This window comes from Glycine soja, chromosome 2 (genome assembly GCF_004193775.1).
Source record: "Glycine soja cultivar W05 chromosome 2, ASM419377v2, whole genome shotgun sequence".
Lineage (NCBI taxonomy): Eukaryota > Viridiplantae > Streptophyta > Magnoliopsida > Fabales > Fabaceae > Glycine > Glycine soja.
This window is the reverse complement of record NC_041003.1, coordinates 50,482,224-50,500,609: the sequence shown is the minus strand read 5'-3', so window position 1 is coordinate 50,500,609 and position 18,386 is coordinate 50,482,224. Positions and strand designations below refer to the sequence as shown.

Genomic DNA, 18,386 nt, shown 5'->3' with positions numbered 1-18,386 from the left:
GACTAGTTTGAATGAAAGGAACATACTTGATGACAATTATTACATTGGTATTTATAAAAGTTTAACAATGGTGTGTTTAAGGGTTTAGTGTCATCATCCTATTCTATTTGTTCAAGGAGTGGTTGAGATCGTAGGTGGTGTTGATGTCTTCTTGTACGTGAGGTTCATTCTCGTATTAAGAGTAGTTGAGTAATTTTGGGAAGGATGTACTCACTAAATCTTTAGGTAAGTGTTCCGATAAAGTTAGTTCAATAAAAGTTGAGCATCCAATCAGTGAATCAATTCAATGATTATCGATTTGAGAAAGTGTTCGACCTCTACATGTAAGAGTTATTCAGAAGTTGATTAATTCAAATAATTCAACAAATTCAACGTATTGATACTCTTTAAAAACATGTCAAACTTTGGGTCCATTGAACTAAGGGGGATCTCCAATAAAAAAAAAACTTACATATTTTACACTTTTCCATAATATTATATCGTTGTTTTTACTTTAAGCAACTCAATCATTTTTTTCTCGAACCAAGAAACTCGTTAAGTTTCTCAATAAAAAGAGTATACAATTTATCTCATTCTTTTATATTTCATCATCATTCTTGAAATTTCAATTTAATATATTTGAATGCCAATTATTAAATAATATTAATAAATAGTACATTTTAATTAAACAAAAAAATTACTTTAAAATTTAAAATACATAAAAAAACAATATATCCATAGGATTACTAAAATAGATGCAACGGGGAACGGTTGAGATGCAACGTTAAATTTTAGTATTAAATAAGAAATGCACCATAAAATTTCTGTAATGGTTTATATTGGTTATTTTACAAAGAGGTGCACTGTAAATGAGAGATGCAAATCATTCCATCTACACATTAATCCTATGTATGGAATGAGGAAAAGAGGCTAGAGAATGAAAGAAAATTTTTAAAAATGAACTTGAATTGAAACGCCGGGTCTTAAATGGGTTGAAACGGTTCATATACCTTGCACTTGGTTTTCTTCTTCTTCATGTATCCGTACAAGGTGGGGTGCTTATTGCTTACGCGTAAGAATTTCTTTTTTTTGTCCTTTTCAGTCCTAGTTACGATTTTTTTTAAGACACCTTTGTTACGAAATTGAAATGTGATTCTTGCGTTGCGTGGTAGATTGTCACTTAACAAAAGGTGACAGATCACAATTTGCACAAAAATGTTATTGGTTATTATTGAATTTGAATTGGGAAATTTTGGCTACGAGACATTGTTAACTGTTTTTTTACAAGTGCTAATCATAATATGGTTAACTGCTAATGATTGATCATAACATGCACAAGTTACGCTATTTATGAAATATATTTTTTAATTTTCTTTTTCTTTTTTTATTATATTGTATAAATATAATTTTGACTAATGTTAAATGAAAGTGTCGTATGAAGTATTTATTAACCGCACTCGAAGTGAAACGTACGAAAGTTAGTGTAAAATGTACGAAAACTGGTGTTCGGTTCGTAGGAATCCATGCTGTCTAATAAACGTTAGAAATGAGTAGGACCAAGAAAATTATATAAATAGTAATAATTATAATTATGTTTCGCGGTCACTTGTTAAATTCTTACCAATGTAGCACCAGGTTTGTGGGATCCGAACTCTCCCACCTTAAAAAGGAAAAGGAAAAACTTTGACTTGATTAGAATATGCATCCCAGCGCGTGATCCATGGTAATACTAATGGAGAAAACATTTTACGGAAGGGAGAGAGAAGTCTTAAAATGCACCCTTAATGGATCTGCGCAGAAGCTTCCCTCCTATGAGAATGACATTATTCTTTCTTGGTTTCAAATTCTCAACTGTAGGCAAGTGAAAAGGTAAGAAATCAGGTATGTACTAGACACCAAGAAAGAAATAATTAATTTGAATATATAAAATTCATTAGATAAAAATTACTAGCATATATAAATTGAACACATGATGTTTATCTGGACTTCACGTGTCAGGTGTTGAGATGTATTAGTCGGCAAGGTATTATTGGTGGAGCTGGCTAGCTTTGGAAGATATTTGTAATGCGTCGCAAAACCAGGTAGGAGTCAGCGATAGTTTTCTTTTTTCATAACAAAAAAGAATCAAAAAAAAAAAAAAAAGAGAAAAGAATGGGAAGCATTGATTGGGTAGGTGTAAGATAGGGTTGTAGTTAAAGAAAGTATGGATAAAAAGGTAATACTGAGGAAGAGCATATTATGAAGTTGGAAATTCATTTAATAGAATATTAATGAGTGCTGGATTGTAATAAGTAAACAGTGATTAGTAGTAATTAGCAACAGTGAGGGTGAAGGAAGGGTACTGAAGCATAGCATAGAAACAGGGAAACTAAAAAAATTGCCAAAAAGGCAAATCACGCGAACACAATAGTTGTAGAGTATAGAGTCTGTCGAGATCTCATTCATGATCGGTGATAATTGTTGAAGAGAGAGAGACAGAGAGAGAGAGAGAGGATGGGTTGTTGCCAATCATCGATGTTGCTGAGAGTGGGAGAGAGGGAGACTCACCCTGAAAAGGAGAAGGAAAGGGAAAAGGAAAAAGAGCAAGCGTACGGAAACCACCAGAGGCAGTCTGAGGGAGGAGAGGGCGACGGCGAGAAAGAGGTGGTTGATTTCTCGTTCTCGGAGTTCTCGCTGGCGGAGCTGAAGGCGGCCACCAACAATTTCAGCTCTGAGTATATCGTGTCAGAGAGTGGGGAGAAGGCACCCAATCTGGTGTACAAGGGTCGCCTCCAGAACCAGAGCCGTTGGATTGCTGTGAAGAAGTTCAGCAAGTCTGCTTGGCCTGATCCCAAGCAATTCGTCGAAGAGGCTTCCGGCGTTGGTAAGTTGCGCCATCCAAGGCTCGCTAATTTGATCGGTTACTGCTGCGACGGCGATGAGAGGCTTCTCGTTGCCGAGTACATGCCTAATGACACTCTTGCCAAGCATCTCTTCCACTGTATGTCTTATCTCTTGTCTAGTAGTGTTTAACTTATCTGTTCATTGTTTGATTCATTCATTGATTGATTCATTGATTGATTGATTCAGGGGAAACTCAGACTATTGAGTGGGCCATGCGGTTGCGAGTGGCTCTGTACATCGCACAGGCTTTGCACTATTGCAGTTCTGAGGGGCGTCCCTTGTACCATGACTTGAATGCTTACCGTGTTCTCTTCGACCAGGAAGGTGATCCTCGTCTCTCTTGCTTTGGTTTTATGAAGAACAGCAGGGATGGCAAGAGTTATAGCACCAATCTTGCTTACACACCTCCTGAATATTTAAGAAACGGTAACTAACTCCCTTCTCGACATTTACTTTTTATATATAATATAATAACTCGTTTCTCTCAATCGGAATGCTTTTGTTACAGGAAGGGTCACGCCTGAAAGTGTCATTTACAGCTTTGGAACCGTTCTTCTAGACCTCCTCAGTGGCAAGCACATCCCTCCCAGTCATGTAACTGCCTTCTATCATTTACCTGCCCCTTTCTTCACCTAACTACTTTGCAAAACTCCCACCTTCTGCAAACAATTACTAGTTTCTTCTTAGTTCACTTGGTGTCCTAACTTGTTGTCACCTATTTTATTGTCAGGCTGATTCCACATATCTCGCTAAAAGGCTGTAAATGCCTCTATGTTTTTAATCGTGCCATTTTAATCTTAAACATGTCATTCTTACTTTCAGTGTTTTTCCTATAGGTCTTGACTATTAATTGTGTTTATAAGTGCTTGTTATGACTGTATTTATTTTGTTGCATTGAAGTTGTGACTGTACCTTAAATGATGTTACATTATTGTTCCATAAATGAAACATGAACTTGTACGAATGACAACTTAAGGTATGAAAATCTTTCTAGTAGATTAAATAGTTAATAATGGAAGTTGCAGATGCTATGATAGGTATTTAAGTATAACATAAGTGCATTTTTCATATGCACACATGTTTAATTTGCTTTCTTGGTTGGTGTCATATGGAGTTCATATGCTCACATGTTCAATTTGCTTTCTTGGTTGGTGTCATATGGAGTTATCTGATTCTGTTTGCAGGCACTTGATATGATACAGGGGAAAAACAATATGCTCTTAATGGATTCACATTTAGAGGGAAAGTTTTCAACAGAAGAGGCAACAGTAGTGGTTAATCTTGCCTCTAAATGTTTGCAATATGAACCTAGGGAGCGGCCTGATACAAAGGATTTGGTCACAACACTTGCCCCATTGCATACAAAACCCGATGTACAAATCCCTTCTCTAACTTCATAATGGAACATATTGTTGACTGACACTTTGTTGTTTCACCAGCCCTATCAAATATTTCATTTCACTAGAATAAGGCTTTATGTTGGATGTTAATGTCTAATATTCAAATTCTACGACTTTTTATATTTCATATTTCTTTCTTTGAGTACTCATTTCCAAATGGAATCGACATGGTTGGTGTCGCTTAACTCACCTTCCTCAAATTATATAAAACATGGTAATTCAAATATTAGTAATCTGGGTGATTTGCAAAAGTTCATTTTGACTCTAGGGTTTCTTTAGTCCGTAAACTTTTCCACTTGCTTGAGATGCTATAACATAATAAGGGTTTTGTGTGTAGGTAAGGTTAAAAGAATTTGTCATCTTTGCTGGTTTGGTCCTTGTTTCAGAGTTACATTAATTAACCTCATTCACCCCAAAATAAATCTTGTATGTACTACTGTTAGTTTATTACTTTTAAAGGATAGAAGAAGATTTAGTAATATAGGCATAGGACCTTTAAGAAACCTGTTCTTTGTGTACATCTATCTCATAAAGAGCTTAGTCAAGACTTTTTTTTTTTTTTTTTTTAAATCTACAGCCAATTCTTAGAATTTGAGCTTAGGGTATAATTCAGCGCCCACAAAATCAGTTTGTAAAGTGAGGATTGCTTTTTGAAGTTCTAGTTAAGTCACCTTTCTAAGCGATGTGCGACTAAACACACCTCCTTGAGGCTGCAATTAAGGTATCTCAAAAAGGCCACATTAATAGAAGTGACTGCAATTAAGGTGACTTTCCAACACACCCTCTCACACCTAAGGCTATGGGCCTAGATGTTGCAATTGGGTGGCCCAACAATGAATTTTGGATAGGTTCTGCTACCATCTTGGAATTTGGGCTTAGAGCCCAACTCTACCCTTTGAAACTAGCTTTAAAAGGTCAACTTGTACGGTGAGCATTGTCCAAACCTTACAAGAACTACATTGCCATATCTTTAGTTGATGTTGGATTTTTACACATCCTTTGCCCCCACAACCCAATTACAACACCCTTTCATGCCTAGGAATAACCATCTAGAGCATAGACAAATATGGGTGGCTCAATAACAGATCTACGATAAGCTTTGATATCATATTAAAATTTGGGCTTAGACTCTTACTCAATCCCACCAATTGACTTGTAAGGTTAAGATTGCTCAAGCTTTATATGCTCTATTTAAGTCATATCTCTAGATGATGTTGGACTAAACACACTCCTTCTAGGCTGTAGTTTAGGCAACTCCCTAAGAGTTTGCAATTAAGGAGGCTTTCTTATCCCTCCCTCTCCTCATTTTCAAGGCTATATAGGCTTGGAACATGGTAATGTGGGAGGCCCAACAATAAATCTAGGATAGACTCTAATATGGCTTAGGGTCTATCTCAATTCCATAGAATTGACTTTAAAAAATCAGTTTGTAATTTGATGATTGTCCATGCCTTATAAGAATTACATTGGTTATATCTCAAATTGATGTGGGATCTTAATGCACCCCCTTGTGTCCATGACCCAATAGCATCCCTTCATGCGTAGGAATAGGCATCTAGAGTGTAAACAAATATGGATGACCTAATAATGGATTTAGGGTTGGTTCTAACACCATATTAAAATTTAGGCTTAGGACCTAATTCAACCTTGCAAAAACGACTTGTAAAGTGAGATTGCTCCAGATTTATAAGCTTTATTTAAGTCATACCTCTAAGCAATATGAGACTAAACACACCTCCTTGAGGCTATAATTAAGGTGGGCTAAGGGTGACCACAATTAAGGTAACTTTACAACACCCCCTTCATGCCCAGAGCTATGGACCTAGAGTGTGGTGTTAAGAACCTTGGGAGAACCACACCACAAAAGCCAATTATTGTGATTAGAGAGTCATAGAATGTGGGTTTGAGCCTATCTCAACCCCAAAAGCTAGCTCATAGGTAGGGTTGTCTCCCAATTATATATTCTGTTGTGGTCTTATCTCTAGCCAATGTGAGGCTTGAGTTTTTCTAAACACACCCCTTCATGCTCAACACTATTGGACTTGATGCGTGGATGACATGGTGGGAGGCCCGTTTAATGGATTTAGGATAGACTCTAATATCATCTTAGGATGTGGGTTTGGAAAACTCAGTGGCAACCAACGTAGGCTTGTAGTTGTGACGGGTGTTCACTGTGAATAAAGCAAAGCACGCCCTCAGGTGGAAGGAGGCGATTCCAGTGTGACGCTCGCTAGAGATGTGTCACGCGTCGTGTGCGTGAACTTCTCTTGCCGGAAAGGACCCTGCGTGGGGTCATTGTGGCGGTGTGTTGAGTTGCTTGTGGACATGGATGACGTGACGTTCTCTCGCCGGAAAGGACCCTGTGTGGGGTCATTGTGGCGGTGTGTTGAGTTGCTTGCGGACATGGATGACGTGACGTTCTTGAAAGGTCGCTGATGCAGATTGACATGTGGGCAGCACATTGGTTGCCAAAACAGGCCCAACACTAGGTGCAAGTATTGTTCACCTGCAAAGAAAGTTGCGCACAAAATGTATTTGTGCAAGGGACGTTGGTGACCGTTGTTGTGGAAGTGGAGTCCGAAGGAATCTTGGTAGCCATGAAGGGAGAGGCGACGGTGGTTGTTGGCGAAAGGTTGCCGAGATGACTGCCAAACAGTAGCAAAGGTGTGTGGTACTGCACGGATGTTTGTGAAGAGAAGGAATGTAACCTTAGAAGGACAAAGAAAGGTCCACCGGGGACAGTAGGTCCCCAATGGAGAACGACTTTCGTTATTCCTCTGTCAAGAATAACCTAAGCTCTGATATCATAGAACAGTGTTATTTATTGTGTAATGTTTTGTGTTAATGTAGACCACACCTCATGCTATTTATAATATGAAAAAAGGAATCAGGATTGATTACAAGATCAATCAATTATTGATTAATAAGGAAACTAAATAATGAGTAATAAGAGAAATAATCTCATATTAAACTGTTGTAATTAAAACTTATCAAATCATATATTTCACAAAGAGTTTGTTCTTTTCATTCACCTTCTTATAAAGAGCTCAGTCAAGACTTTTTATCTATAGCTAGTTCTTAGAATTTAGGACCTAACTTAATCCCACAAAACCAACATTAAAAAATTAGATTGTAAGTTGAGGATTGTCCAAGCCTTATAAGGACAACATTGACCATATTTCTAGTTGATGTGAGATCTTAACTCACCTCATGCCTAGGATTGCGTGACCTAATAACAACTCCCTATGTCTAGGAATAGACATCTAGAGCATAGACAAATACAGGTGACCTAATAACGATCTAAGGTAGGCTTTGATACCATATTAGAATTTGGGTTTATGGTCTAATTCAACCTCACAAAATCGGCTTGTAAAATGAGGATTGCTCAAGGTTTATATGCTTTATTTAAGACACATCTAGGAGATAAGATGAAACAACCCCCTTAAGACCCCCCCCCCCTTCTCAAGGTTGCAGTTAAGGTGGGCTAGGGGTGACTGCAAGGTAGATTTCCAAAAGACTTGCTCACGTCTAGGGCTATGGCCTAGATTGTGGTAATGCAAGTGGCTCGACAATGAATCTAGGATAGACTCTACTATCATCTTAGGATTTAGGCTTAGCGACTAATTCAACCCTACAAAATTGACTTTAAAAAATCATCTTCTAAGTTGAGGATTGTCCAAGCCTTGTAAGGACTACTTGTGCCCATGATCCAATGACACTTCACACTTGGGAATAGACATCTAGAGCACAGGCAAACACAAATGGCCTAATAATAGATCTAGGACATGTTTTAATACCATCTTAAAATTTAGGATTAAGGCCTAATTGTTAACTCATTGACAAGTGCACCAATTCGTCCAAGTAGTAATTTAAAAAGATAAGATTGAGTATTGCTTCCACAAAGATTTCGTTTGCACTCAAGATGATGTATATCCAATTTGTGTACAATTAATGAATAGATTTACGAGGAGCAATTTGAGGCATTTTTGTGAAGTAAACAACTATACTAATCTAAGCTATGATTGAGTGAGAAAAACAAACACTGGGAGTGGCAAAGGATCGTGAACGCAGGATTTGAATTTGTTGGGGGCTTTCCTATCGACACTACTCTTTGATGCGATATAATTAATTTTTCTCTATTCAATATTACCCTAGTTATCACCTACATCTATTAGTGTACCCTAACCATGATTCCTCACATGAGAGGGCTTAATTCCCCTAATATCTTTCTCAATCCCTCAAGAATTAAATTAGTTGAACCGCATGACTAATGGAGATGCGTAACAGACCTCACACTGTCCCTAGCAATGAAGCATTTAGATGTTCTTTCCAGTTCTAAGGATAACAAGACATTTTCCAATGCCTAAACCCTAAACATATCATATATATGGGTGATCAAACAAATACATGTGAATACACACAGAAAGAAACAATGAAAACTATGAATAACATTAAATAGATAGTGAGAGTCATTACATAAAGAGAGTTTGGTGGAAAGTTCCTCCAACAATGGGTGGTTTAACCTCTCATTATCATGAGACACCTAACTATACAAAAGAGATGAAAATGTGTGGAGGAATGGAAAGAAGATGGGCGTGGAGGTAGTTGGTGGCTCCTAATGGTTGTTGTCTTCTTCTTCGAGCTCTAGGTTTTTTGTGCTACTAAAATCTAGAAGAGTCCTCCTAAACCCTCCTTATATGAGTTTTTGTGATATTCATGCTAAGCGCGAGTAAGTGACTGGGCACTAAGCGTGCATCACGCGCTAAGTGCATCTTCACGTGACTTTAGGCTCTCCAAGCAGCTTCCTCACGCTAAGCCGGGATCTTTTCGGCTTTCCGCTAAGCGACTACAACGTGCTAAGCGAGCCTGGTGCGCTAAGCGAGAACCATCAGGCTTCAACTTCTCTTCAATCCCTCATTTGTGTTCCTCCAAAACAAAAATCACCCAAAACAGTATAAATCTAACAGTTTAGGCATCTACCACACAAAAACTCAGAGGATACCAAAATTTCAATTATTCACACAAAAAGAAGTAATAAAAGAGGAGAAAATTGATAATTCTTATATGTCTTAATTACAGAATATGCTTATGCACATCAGTTATCACTAACTCAACCCCACAAAATCAACTTGTAAGGTGATGATGGTTGATGCTATATAATCTCTATTTAATCCATATCTCTAGGTAATGTTGGACTAAACACACCCCTTGAGACTGCAATTAACCAAAAATGAATTTGGGATGAGCTCTAACACCATTTTAAAATTTGGGCTTAAGATATAACTCAATTCTACAAAATTGACTTTTAAAATCCAGCTTGTAAGCTTTTTTTTTTTTTTTAAAAAAAAAACAGCTTGTATGGTGAGGACTGCCCAAGCCTTAAAAGTACTACATTGGCTATTCTCTAGTTGATGTAGGATCTCAACTCCCCCCTCACACCCATGACCCAATAACTACATCTCTTCACGCCTAAGAATATACATCTAGACCACAGACAAACATGGGTGGCCTAATAACAATCTATGGTGGACTTTAATGCCATCTTAGAATTTATGTTCAAAGGCCTAACTCAACCCTACAATCAGTGTGAATTGCTCAAGCTTTATAAGTCACCTCTCTAGGTGATGTGAATCTAAACAAACCTCCTCAAGGTTGCAATTAAGGCAACCCCTAAATCCTCACGCTCACGGCAGCCTAAAGCATGACAATGCAGGTGGCTCAACAATGAATCAAGGATAAATTATTACCATCTTAGAATAAGAAAACTCCCTTAGGCTTAGGGATAACATCTAGAGCACAAAGAAATATGGATGACCCAATAACAAATCTTGGTTAGACTTTGATACCTAATTTGAATTTGGGCTTAGGGCCTAATTCAACCCCTCAAAATCGCCTTGTAAGGTGAGCATTGCTCAAACTTTATAAGCTCTATTTAGAAGCTATGTTTCTAGGTGATGTGGGAGTGTGGGACTAAACACACCCTTTCACAGCTACAATTAAGGCAAGCTAGGGGTAATTGCAATTAAGGCGGTTTTCCAACATTAAACAAATTTTGATTCATATTTTTCAAGCATTTTAAATATAGGACAATCTAGTACACAAGGCTCCTAATATTGGAGTCTAGGGAGGGTAGATGTATCAGGCAGCCTTACCTCTGTGAGTGGAGAGAGGTTGTTTCTTGGATTTGAATGTGACTTCAAAGTAAGACAACAATGTTACAGTTGTTCAAGGCTCGCCCTCTATGTAAGCATTGCAATATGTGAATATGAAAACTATTTATGTAGAGACTCTTTATTGTATTGCATTTATATATTATATAAAGAGATTCAGTTGGATAAGGATGACCCAATTGCTAGACTCGCATGATTTCAAAGTTTGAGCTTATGGTCATACACCTGGTTGAATGACTTTAGGATTGAGCCCGGTGTTACTTTTAAGTTTGCATTTACTTGCAGTTTGAAAAATCTTAAGCTATATGAATGATTTTCATGTATGTACTTTGAAGGTTTTGAAGTTTATATAGCCATCGGATAAAATTTAGTTATCTATCTATAAATTTTAACTTCGCATTCATGCGTATCGTACAAGAATGTGTTCTTTTAAGCAGTATGATAAAAATAGTGCACAAGCCAAACTAGCTCATGCAAGGCTGAACGTGACTAAAGAAAGTTCTTCCATGCTTTTTGTATACTTTTTTCAATTTATCATGCATGCAAGTATTTTTATTGTCTTCCTTGTCTTATCATGTATTTGTAAGTGTAGAAAACTAGAGAAGGGATTAAAGGTATATATTGGGCTATAGCAATGCCAACATCTTCTGTCACTTGATATGGAAATATATCCTTGTTAAATGGCAATTTAGGCGTATAAATGGGATTAAAGCAGCAACAATTCTAGTTGATTATTATTATGTGCTTCAGGTTCGTTCTCACATTATGCTTGGAATTCCAAAGCACGAGGAGGTTCCATCAACCCCACAACGTCCTCTTTCAGCAATGGGTGAGGCTTGTTCAAGAATGGACCTAACTGCAATACATCAGATCTTGGTTGCGACACACTACAGAGACGATGAAGGAACTAATGAGGTAACTGATGGGTGCATTGGGTTTAAATTTACTATTTTTGGTTGGATGATATGCCATAAGGTTTGAATTTGGATTGGTTCAGTTGTCGTTCCAAGAGTGGACTCAACAGATGAGAGATATGCTGGAGGCAAGGAAGCGTGGAGACTATGCATTCCGTGACAAGGACTTTAAGACAGCCATTGATAACTATTCCCAGGTGCAATTCAGCACTTGTTTGACATTGTAAATTATTGTAGCTTTGCTATGAGCACGCTAATTATTTTGAGATGCTTCTGCATTGTTTGTTATTCATTCATGCAGTTTATTGATGTTGGAACGATGATCTCTCCAACTGTTTTTGCAAGGCGCAGTCTGTGCTATCTGTTATGTGATCAACCAGATCCTGCACTACGAGATGCAATGCAAGCACAGTGTGTTTATCCAGACTGGCCCACGGCTTTCTACATGCAATCAGTTGCTCTTGCAAAACTGGACATGCACAAGGATGCGGCTGATATGTTAAATGAGGCAGCTGCATTGGAAGAGAAGAGGCAAAGAGGAGCAAGATGATCATAGTTTTATGCAGTGGGATAATTTGAGGGTGCCAAGTTCTGTATAAAGGTTGAGCTGGGAAGCAAAACTAACGTTTGAATCTGAGTTTAAATGTGTCAGAGAAATACAACAGTGGTGGAGTAGATGGCACATGCTCTTTATTTCACCATCTTATAGGAATCTGTTACAACTTGAAAACAACTGTGCTTATGCACTCTAAATTGGGAAGTAATACCGGTAATTTTTCCATTGTTAATGAAATTGATTGTTTGATGCCTACTGGGTTACTTGCTGATTGTCAACCAGGTGTTTATTGAGGTTCTTCTAACTCCTCACTGGTCAAGGCCATGGTGTTCATAATATTATGTTATGCCTGCATAATCTACATAATACATATCATTTTGTTTATTTTTCCATGATTGGTAAAATCCTGAATACAAATTACCGGCCCTTGCCCATCGGCCATCGCAGTTGGCAGCATGCACGATTTTTAATCCAGCGCTTAATTTTGATCTTTACAGATATTTAAAATACTTTTGTCCTGTTTATAGGAATGTAAATTATAATTTTTTGTTTCTCTCATTACCTTTGAGGTTTAGTGCAATATTATACCCTTGTATCTTTTTACTTTAGGACAGCTTACTTTAGCCTATATCATACCAAAAGCCACTGTTACTTTCAAAGTTACTCGTGCTTCGTCTAGCGTCTATCTTACAAAGATAACATAAAATTAGAAATTTTATGGGTTTTGAAATAGTAGTATAAATTGAGAATTTTAGATGCTGTCTTAATTAACTTCATATATCCTTTATCTTAAACACTTAGAGAGCCCAGTTTCTAATATTCCATAAAGGTAAACCAATTCAAAGGGAAAATGTTTTACCATTAAGTTCATAAATTAACTAACACATGTTTCAGTTTAATTAATGATATAAAATCTGTGTTTTGGATATTTAATTGCATTAAGTATTTAGAATTAGAAGAAAAGTTTTGTTGTTTATAATTCTATTTAGGTCAAGTTAGATTATCTTTCATAAAAAAATAATTATGATTTATAAGGGAAACAAATGTTTTAATGGTTTCAGATTATATGGATTGATTTTGCCCATGTAGGTTTTTAAAACAGATGAATCATCAATGCTCATTACTTTTCATAAAGTGGGTACGATGCCAACAAGGATATAACCTCATCTAAATTCCGAGTGTTTACAGATTAGTTAAATCACTTTCAAGGAAGAAAAAAATTGGACAAATCAAAATAAATTAGATTGGTTTAATTAGATTGGGGGGCCAACTGCATCAAGAAGGGATTGGTTTGTTTTTTGGTTGACGTAATTGCTCCAAACCAATAGGCACCCAACGTAAATATTAATGTTTTTTTAATGTAATTTTGAATTTTTGTTTTTGTCTTGACAAGGTATTTGGATCTTCTTATTTAACATATAACTAATTCTCCTCTCACCTGATCAACTCATTTTGTAATAGAGTGATATCAACTCATTTTGCAATAGAGTGATATCTTGAGCTGAAACTACATGTCCAAGCTCGGAATTAAAGAATTAAATATCATTTTAATTAAGAAATTCAAGTATCAAATCACTTATGTTAATAATTTTATGTTATTTTTGAGTTTTTTTTGGTACATTGATATATTTCTGATTACATTATCTACTTTTGATTTAATGTGAATTTTTTTGTAATTTTTTATTTATGGATTAGTTATTCTAATTATATTTTTTTAGTTTTAATTATTATACATATTTTTATTATATATTTTACTATCAATCTTATATTTTATCTTAAAATATTCCATACCAAGTCTAAAATGAAATAAATTAACATACTCTAAAGTAGATGTCATATTTTTATTATGCTGATTAGTGTAGTGGTTAAAATATTTCGAAGCTTAGTGTTAAGATCATATAATAAATTATGTAAGTAGTTTAATGGTTTAAATAAATAATATAAGACGAGAAACCAAAAAATAATCAAATTCTGCCTTGGTTAAGAAAAAGGATAATATGGAAAATTAATAAAAAAATTTAAGGATAAAAAAAACATAAACAACTAGAAATTAATATCTTAAAAGTATTATTTGAATTAAAGTATAAAAAAATGTTATAAGCTTCTTAAAAAAAATTTATTGATCAAATATTGTTAAGAATGTTGGACAAAATATTTCAAATAATTAAAAAGCTAAAAACTAGGTGAAGTGTTTGCCAAGCATACACAAAGCTAAAACTATTTATTCAATTACTTCTCCTTTTATGATGCCCAAAGTACCTAATCAATCTATGCTGTCAAAATGTTATTGTATAGTAACTCACTCTCCACTTGACCGTTAACTTTATTATACAAAGTACACCACTTTTTAAGAAAGGGATGATTGATCAAATAGAGACATTTTATAAAACTTTTTTTATATATTAAAAAGGTTCTTACAAAAAATATTATTAAATTTAGGTTTTTTCAGGCATCTTAGAACAAACTTATCAAGTTAATAAGTATTTTTTGTATCACATTTTTTTTATATAAAAAAAAGGTTTGCACTCCACGTACGTGACATATGTAACATTCACTTGATGACATTTGGAGTCATTAGGTGAGTCAATATTGACATTTGCAAAATTATCATGTCATCTAGAGTTTTTTTTAAAAAGATATCTTCAGGCTTATATGTGTCAACATTTGGTGAAAGTTGTCAGTGGTGCCACCCTTAGTAACATGTGGCTGATGTCCATAAAACTCACAAACCTAGTTGGAAAAAAAAAATGTAAACATATTTTTACAACTAAAACACTTGATCGATCAAAGACTTGAACCTCACAATGTGGTCATTGCTTCAAGCCAAACACGGCTTGAGCCACACAATGTGACCAACAATGTTTCTTCATTTTTCTAAAGTTTGTTGGTATGAATGTCTAAATATATATGAGATTTTTTTTAATAATTGAATGATTTGTGAACATTCAAAAATTTTAAACACATAATTAACAATCATTATTTTTTCTATCTTTATCTTATGTCGCATCACCTATTATATCTCTATCAGGAGATGCTAAATACATTTTGGGTGTTTAAATTACTTTTAATGTTTTTATAGGAAAACAGTAGCACTAAGTATACAAGTCAGCTAGTTCACGTAGGTTTGCAAATAACAGGTTGAGACAAGCTGATGACTCGTGAAATAAATGAGTTGGTTTGTACTGTGGGCTATTGCTTGTGTGTTGGCGGGCACCATGGGCTAGCTAGTGGACCCTAAATAAAAACATGAAAAGTTATGTTAAAAAAAGTTAAATAATAACCTAAAAAACAAACAAACATTAAATGATGCCAAATTTAAACTAAAGAACAATCAAGTATATACAATTAATTAGTTTGTTTTTTAAGAGGAATATACGTTATGTGAGTTAAATAATTAAGTTGGTTCGCAAAACTGCAACTGCGATGTAATAAACAAGTACTAAATCTGTATAGATGGACGACTTGCAGTAATTATATATGGGCTACTCTTAACAGCACTAAGGCCTAAGCCTGCTGTTGAACTAGCCAGCTCGCTAATCACAACCTATATATCCAGTTTTAGGAAAAACTTTAGTGCTCAATGGAGTAGAAACTTTAACAAAGTAATAGAAATAGCAACGGAGAGAATAGTACAGTATATCTAGCTACATATATACTGGGTCAACTCCTATTATATATAGGCATTGGTAGATACTTATCAGATAGTAGTATATGATAGAAGTTCATTCCAATGAGGTTATTGTTAATTTTAAGTTTTGACTTGCTTGTAATCATTTATCAATTAATACGAAAGATCATGGATTGATTCCTGAAATGATGGAGAGAATGACTAAGCACGTCTCAGGAATAATTGTATCCCAGTACGGATGAGATAGTTTTGAACGAGGATCTTCAGCTCGAAATGTGGGTGGTGGTGTCATCTTAATTGGCATGTTATTGTAACCATGTTAGTTGAGGATCGTAAACCAATTAAGATGCCTAGCTAGTCTTCAGACTCATTTGAATCGAAATGGAATTGTTAAAATGATATACATGTTTTTAAATTTTAAAATAAACAATAAAGACACGGTGGTTTTGTGATTTTTCTTTTCTTCGCTTCAACTCCATGTACCCAAAATATTGTCACCACGTCAAATATTTCTTTATGATTAATACCAAAATAAACAAACGAGCTTAATTAATTTTGGAGGCATATATATAGGAGTACATATATTTGGCACGCGGACGCAATAATGAACAGTGGGTGGGTGATGGAGGTCCCACAGCGTCGAATTGATTGCATTGCATAATAAACACGTGCACGCACTCGTCTCTTTGTTCTCAAGATAGCAATTTGATTTGCATATGCTTTCATTTCCACTAGCAAGCAGAAGCAGGTACATCATCACCAATAACTCTCTCCATAATGATTAGTGTTTTTGTTTCTCATGCATATGTCTTGTTGCTATTGCCTTTTAAGGCGCATGCACATGGCTGCATATATTATTCGCACTATCTATACGTTAAGTCGTATATTAGCACCTAGCTAGCTAGTTCGCTCCTCAATTTATAATTTCTGGCTGTAGCAGTAAGTATACATATATACCTAACCTATCCTATCATCATATTTCTTGCCAAACTAGTGCAGTAGTATAAAACTGTGACGGACTTCATCAATCTCTTTCCACGTATGCGCCACTTTATACTTGATATATAGTTCTGGACTGTGTTTAATTTAACTCGAGTCAATTCGGTAAGAAAAAGACTGTTTTACGAATGAATTGAGCTTCATGTTACATAAAGTAATTAGGTTAACTCAAAATTCAACGGGGAAAGATTCGATAATGTGATAAGAGCTCAATTCTATTTCCACACATCCTTGGAATATATATGTGGCCTTTTAATTTAAAAGATGGATTCTTGGAATAAGTTCGATCCACATTAAATCAAATGGAGGACCTTGCTCCAATTGTGCCTCAACCTAGTGTTATCCGTGCAGACCAACAAGAGAAGATGCATAATAATTATTGGAGCCAACAAGTGTTAAGCCAATCAATTAATTTACGCACACAAACCATCTTTTTCTTTTTCCTGATATTAGTATTACGCATCCCGCATCCCACAATTTAATAGTTGTAACTTGTTAGACTCTATGGTTAATTACGTGGGAAATTTGAAGCTTCAATAATTTGCGTTAAGGGGTACTATTTTGTAAAAAATAAAGAGAAAGGACGAAGCTAGTTCATTCTTTGTGCACATGGATTACATTGGTATCTAAGAGAAGAAATATCTGTGCATCACTTCCACAAATTTTAAGAATATTTTTGCCTGTCACCAAACATGGCGCGTTCTAAATTGTTGGTGTTTAAAATAACGGAAGTCGGAAGATATGACAAACGAGGCCAGCTCTCTCACCCCAAATAAAAAAGATAACACTTGGTTTATACTTTTAATTCGAGTCCTAGTGCACAAATTTAATTCAATATATGCATGATACGTATTTATGTCGTGGGAAAGGATATCCTTATGGAGTGGACATATGGTCTAATTTACACAACTGAATTATCTCACTTTAGAATATTTCACCCTAAAATTTTAGATGCATATATGTTAGCCTCACGCATTACTTACGTACATATACAGACAGAGGAAACATGTCTAATTTTAATCAGAACTATGAATGACTGTATTTAATATTTTTTAAGGTTTGATCATTTATTTTAGTTATACGATTATAAATAATTTGTAATACTGTCATCTAATTAGTATTTATTTTCTATTTCATTGTTATAGTCTCTCTTTTAGAGTATTATGTTGACCGACTCTAAAAAAAATTGATCAAGTAAAACAAGATAGGATCACAGATAATAAATGACATATTTGAATTCTTATTTGTCTCCATAGAGTAAGTTAAACATAATTATTCATATTTTATAAGTGGTTTCCTTTTTCTAAATTTATGTGATAAAAAAAGAAAAAAAAATAGTGTGCTAACTAATTATTTCCCTTTTTTACACACAAAATATGGCAACTTGTGATAAATCTTTTTGGGATAATGTGTAGTTCCCATATAAATTGGTCATTGCTTCTCATGAAAATTAGTTGGTACTAATATCATAATAAAAAAAAAACAAATAAGATAAATCTTTTGTGCAATTGCACGACATGTACATGTAGAATGTGTTCATGCATGCATTGAATTAGATTAATTTTAAAGAAAAAGTTTATTCCATCCAATAATTTTAATTTTCTTAATTAACTATTTGATACGGTTTGTTTTAAGATTTAAATCAAATCCAATCCAATTCTATTAAAAAAAACAGTTTAGATTGGATTTTTTTTTAGTTTTGTTTCTATTTTCCTTTAGATAAAATATATAACAAATATAAATAAAAGTATCAAGTATCTCATCTTACATCACTATGTAGTTAATAGTATTATATTCTTCAAATATAAACAATTAAAAATAAATTTATACAACATGAAAATCATGTGTACTTCTTTT

The 18,386-nt window shown here is 34.9% G+C and overlaps 1 protein-coding gene across 2 annotated transcripts; it reads left to right on the top strand.

Annotated features, from left to right (window-relative positions):
* The first annotated feature begins 1,977 nt into the window (after window positions 1-1,977).
* LOC114403981 (serine/threonine-protein kinase BSK1-like) lies at window positions 1,978-12,180 on the top strand. Of its 2 annotated transcripts, none has more exons than XM_028367185.1 (7): window positions 1,978-2,959; window positions 3,049-3,288; window positions 3,371-3,456; window positions 4,065-4,235; window positions 11,183-11,347; window positions 11,430-11,543; window positions 11,648-12,139. In XM_028367185.1, exons 1-7 carry the CDS (start codon window positions 2,473-2,475, stop codon window positions 11,894-11,896), a joined length of 1,512 nt encoding a protein of 503 aa, XP_028222986.1. In that variant the 5' UTR covers window positions 1,978-2,472; the 3' UTR covers window positions 11,897-12,139. The 2 variants fall into 2 exon arrangements, with proteins under 2 accessions (XP_028222986.1, XP_028222985.1); XM_028367184.1 differs by having other exon boundaries at window positions 1,980-2,959; window positions 4,047-4,235; window positions 11,648-12,180.
* The last annotated feature ends 6,206 nt before the right edge of the window (window positions 12,181-18,386 follow it).

Bases quoted from the DNA above. Each gene is read 5' to 3' on its own strand.
- LOC114403981 (XM_028367184.1), top strand. From the start codon at position 2,473: ATGGGTTGTTGCCAATCATCGATGTTGCTGAGAGTGGGAGAGAGGGAG. The intron at 11,348-11,429 runs GTAACTGATGGG...GGATTGGTTCAG, and splicing joins ACGATGAAGGAACTAATGAG to TTGTCGTTCCAAGAGTGGAC. The intron at 11,544-11,647 runs GTGCAATTCAGC...TCATTCATGCAG, and splicing joins CCATTGATAACTATTCCCAG to TTTATTGATGTTGGAACGAT.